At 35.0% G+C, this 4,682-nt stretch overlaps 1 protein-coding gene across 1 annotated transcript in view; it reads right to left on the bottom strand.

Moving 5' to 3' along the window:
• Positions 1-488: 488 nt before the first annotated feature.
• Positions 489-4,682, bottom strand: part of LOC101499904 (uncharacterized) — a 9,263-nt gene continuing 5,069 nt past the window's right edge. The window contains exons 8-13 of the mRNA XM_073370519.1: positions 4,545-4,682; positions 3,408-3,931; positions 3,257-3,317; positions 2,861-3,139; positions 1,595-1,856; positions 489-1,089 (exon numbers count right to left, since the gene is read on the bottom strand). The exon at positions 4,545-4,682 is cut by the window's right edge and continues 3 nt beyond it. Coding sequence (XP_073226620.1) covers positions 773-1,089; positions 1,595-1,856; positions 2,861-3,139; positions 3,257-3,317; positions 3,408-3,931; positions 4,545-4,682 — 1,581 coding nt within the window. The 3' untranslated portion in view covers positions 489-772. The remainder of the gene's footprint in view (positions 1,090-1,594; positions 1,857-2,860; positions 3,140-3,256; positions 3,318-3,407; positions 3,932-4,544) is intronic.

Here is a 4,682-nt window from a genome sequence, read left to right as displayed (position 1 = left end):
TTTTATTGTTTATTTTTTAAAAAATAATTGTTGCATTTGACTATTTAACAAAATAAAATGATGATAAATAAAAGAAAAATATAATTTTACTCAATAACCTTTATTATATATTTCCATTATTATGAAAGAAAAATGGAGAATAAAAACTTGAAAGTAAATTGGTCTTGTTGGGTTAAGATCCAACAACTTATATTGTTTTGAATTTGATTTATAAAAGTTGACATGGTAGCCATTGATTTTTGTTTGGCAGTTTCAAATAGTTAACTGTAAAGAATGAATTAATCTTAGTGCAGATAATCTGCATCCATCAGATCCCATGGAAGTTGAGGAGAAGAAAGTTGTACTGCCCTCTCCCCCACTAAAAAAAATCCCTAAAAAAATTGCCACAAAAGAAGTAAGGAAAAAACCAAATTCATTCGCACACAGTAATTAGCAAGGCCTCAATTCTCAAACACTTCTTTTTTTTTTCTTTACTTGGCAATATGGCATTTATCTGTAGCAGTAAACTGTCAATAAGAAGATTAAGCTGCAATTACAAATTGTCATGTATGGTTGTTGATTACAGAACACGTGAATTTCATTCACTCCAACTAAATGCAATATCATCAATAATCGCCTATGACTTACACAAGCAAATGCAAGTTAAACTATTGACGCACTACTATACAAAACCTGCAATCTAAATCAAAACAATACAACAACATAGATATGTCAAGAAAATTACAAAGCAATGGCCATTACATATATCACGTCAACTATATATTTAACTGTACTAGTCGGATTCTTCAGAATTGTCAGATGTCAAATTCGACTCTTCTTCCTCCTGCTCTTCAATTTCATCAATTTCGGGTGATCTCCTGGCAGACATCTTGTTCATGGCTGCAGTTTTGCTTGCTCTCTGTGAGCGACGTTGTACTGTACGAAGAGTGGTAGGTACAACAGAAGCAGGTGAATCTTCTTCATCGGAACTATCTTGTTCAATCCTTACCCTTCTCCTCGAACGTGCAGCTCTAGTTGGCTGTACGGCCGGCGTTTGTGGCATTGCAACAGAAGCATCCAAATCCAGGTTGAAGTCGAGTTCCAGTTTCCCTTCAACAAATAGAGTAGGAGAAGAAAAATGTTAGCAGTAAAAAAGGTTTTCGACAGGGGTCTGTAAAACCGGTAAATGACAGATATTAATGACATCAAAAGTTAAGATTAACATTGTTTGCTAATACTCCACTACTTTATCAGTAGTACTAATTGAACCTTGCATAATGAAATGTGAAAGGGAAAGGAAGGTCGCCAGTTAAAATGCATGTTTGGAATAATGGTCAACCACCATGATTTTTCCAAAAGCATAGCTTCTATTAAAATCACGGTGCAGACTGTGATTTCATCAAACTCACTAACAATCCAAATATAAACTCAGTTGGTTTCTTATACTTGCTTGACAACCTCCTTGTCCCCAAATCATCATAATAGTAAGACCACAACTAGCTTCAGTATAAAGCCCAATCCACATTTGAGGCTTTGGTCGGATGATAAAAGAAAAGAACCAGAGTCTAGGCATGTTATCCTTTCAGACACTGTCGAATAAAGAATAAAGCATTACCCAAAATGAGATTAACTTCATCTTGCAAAAATGCCTGATCTGGTTGCCTATCAACTGTCATTAGATGCTCAGCCATGCGTCTCAATTCTTTAACAAGATCCTTCTCTGAAGATACACATTCAACCATACGACATAAGAGTTTCCTCATAATTTTTATCGGCCCTTGTTCTGATAACCGAAAATGAAGCGAGACAAGCATTCTACATAGTGCCGATACATATGCCTTCTCAGCAGCTGTCTTCTTCGAGTGAAAGCTTGCGACCTTAACAAAACAAAAAAAAACAAAGAAACATTTAATTATGCCATTTCTTTTTCTTCACTATTTAACAGGTAACATATAAATTCCTTATGCTATTGTGTCCAAGTGACATCCATCAGCTTTAAGCAATATCAATGCCAGTTGCATGCCAAGCTTCAATGAGCACACAGTAATAACCAACACCCACTTTGCATTATTTCCAATTTTCCATTTTCCATATATAATAACATGCACGAGCTAATTTCTTGCAGCATACAAAAGAGCAAAAGGGTGGACAATTACCAAATTATGAGCAAAAGGGTTCATAATTTTAATTTTAAGAATAAAATGTGTCTAAAGTCTTGCCTCCGATCCAGCATATATCTACTTACAGTTTTCTTCCATAATAGAATAACTATATGTAGTTTTTATATCAAAATTAATCTCATAAGTAACTTTATCACCAGGTAATAATTCAGTCCAAAATCACAGGTTCCAGATCAATACAATGTTTTATATGATGCAGATAAACGACTAAAAGTAGATTAAGCAGCAGGATTACAAAACATGACTAACGTGAAATGTTTCCTTTTTCTGTGTTAAATGGCTTCAGGCAAAGACTGTACTAATGGTGCACCATTTATTAAACTTGAGTACACTGTGCAGCACCATAAATTACCACATTAAAAACAGGCTTTCCCTTTTCAATTCAGTAAAATAATGGGACTAGGACTACAACTATAAAAGAGCTGCTAAAAATAAGTTAATCCTGTATAAATTCTAAATATAAATTGAAGACTTTCTGCAGCCACAATAGGCAGATCATCTTATAATCTGTCTCAACATTGACAGAGAAAAAGTAAATAAAATAAAACCATTAGAACATAGCAAATAAAGCAAAATTATGTGGACACCCCTACTGATCCTTGTTAAGGTGAAGGCGTCCAGCCTTATTATATAACAAATTAAGTGAATAAATGAGAAAGTTAAAATATATTTAACAAACATCAAATTTGTGGATGGTTTACCTCTATGGCTATGCGTAGTGCAAGACCCTCCTCGCCACACTCAAATGGAACTTCAGCACAGCCATCAATAACTTGTGGGTGTTCTGTACTGGAGTTTTCACACTCTGCTTCCGTCTCTTTAACGAATAATGGAATCTGCACCATCTGCAACATAAAACGGGAAGCTTGAACAGCACGCTTCCGCATCTGAGACACCATAAAAGTAGAACCCCCAGAATTGCCAAAAATTCCTGGCCACATTGAACGCATAACTGGAATGAAAGCCTTTGAAACACATCTCTGTATTTAAAAAATAAAACAATTAAGGCGTAAGACATGACATTCAAATAAGAAAAGTAAAAAATAAGAATGATGGGTAATGTAAAACAAATAAACTACGACATCATTAATGCTTGCCTTGTGATTTGTTGAGAGACACGGGTAGTTCTCAAAGAAAACAGATAAGCATTGCTTCAACCTGGCAGGTGAAAAACATTCTATCAAATTAGATATATTTGTACAGGGCAAAAATAGTACCAAAGGGGAAAATTTGATGAACAGATAATACCTGTACAGATTTTCGGAGACGTCGCTGAAGTACAAGTAAATGAGCTTAGATAAAAGCACAGGGTGCAAAGAAGCCGGTATGCTTGGATAGTTGTCACTTAGAAGAAGAATTTTCGCAAACCCCTCCCCAAGTATGGCAAAAATGCATTCGTCTTCATTGCTAGTTAAAGGAGGATCAGCCCAGTCATCATTTTCAAAGCCACCGTATAAATGATCAAGCATGCCAACGTTTGAATTTGAATCCCCTTCGGAATCAGTGAAGTTCACGGGACAAAAACACTTCTTGTCACCGTTTACTTGGATAGGAATATCGGGATTTAAAACCCTGTCAACTTCTTGAGGACCATGCCACATCAAAAGATCAATTAATGCTTTACATGCCTCTATACTAATTAAATGTGGCCCCTTAATGTATGAAATCCTCAGCTGTTTCAAAAGTTCAGCATTTGGTCTCCTCTCCAAAAGGCCAAAGAGACCAAGGCATCTGACAGCAATTCTTTGCACGTCCAAGTGAGATTGTTTCGCCTGTGTATATCATTGTCCACACAGTAAATAGTTAGTAACCAATGCCCGCAAACAAAATCTACAACTATAAACTGATTTGGCCCTCAAGCGAATATTTAAATAGCAAGACATTGTTAATTTCACAAAACAAGTCTACAACCCAATGAATGAATGCATATCTTGTTATGGATATTATTTATACATAGCGCATACATCCTTTTGCAGATTTTTTATTTCTGTAAACTTCAAACAACAGCTAGTATTATTATCATAGTTTGTTCAACCATGAGGAACTTAAGTAAACGAATTTTAACAATGAATGAGCCATTTTTCAACAACTTTTCAACATTGGATAGATATAGAATTATAGATTTATTTGTAGTAAATGCATCCACATGCATCATAATTTTCTTAATTTTTACAATTACACGTTTCGTGCTTGCAAAAGATCAGTCTAAATCCTTAACAGAGTAATGATGATGCAAGAATATTTCCTATGGTTGTAAATTAGAACACACTGCATGGCATAACATATTTTTGTCAATTTAAAATTATAATTTATATATTGCAGCAGATTTATTAATCAATAAATGTAGATTCAAAAACAATAAAGAGATTCGCAACAATTTGTTACCCCAGGAAGTAGTAAAGATTGGAGTAGTTCTTCTGGTTCTATCGCTTTGCCCTGAAGAAAGCGCATTGACACTGCATTTTTCAATAGAAGGCCAGTAAGAGAAAGGGTGTGTATCCACTGCACATAATCTGCTGTTCT

Source organism: Cicer arietinum, chromosome 6 (genome assembly GCF_000331145.2).
Source record: "Cicer arietinum cultivar CDC Frontier isolate Library 1 chromosome 6, Cicar.CDCFrontier_v2.0, whole genome shotgun sequence".
Classification (NCBI taxonomy): Eukaryota; Viridiplantae; Streptophyta; class Magnoliopsida; order Fabales; family Fabaceae; genus Cicer; species Cicer arietinum.
This window is presented reverse-complemented; position numbering and strand designations above follow the sequence as displayed.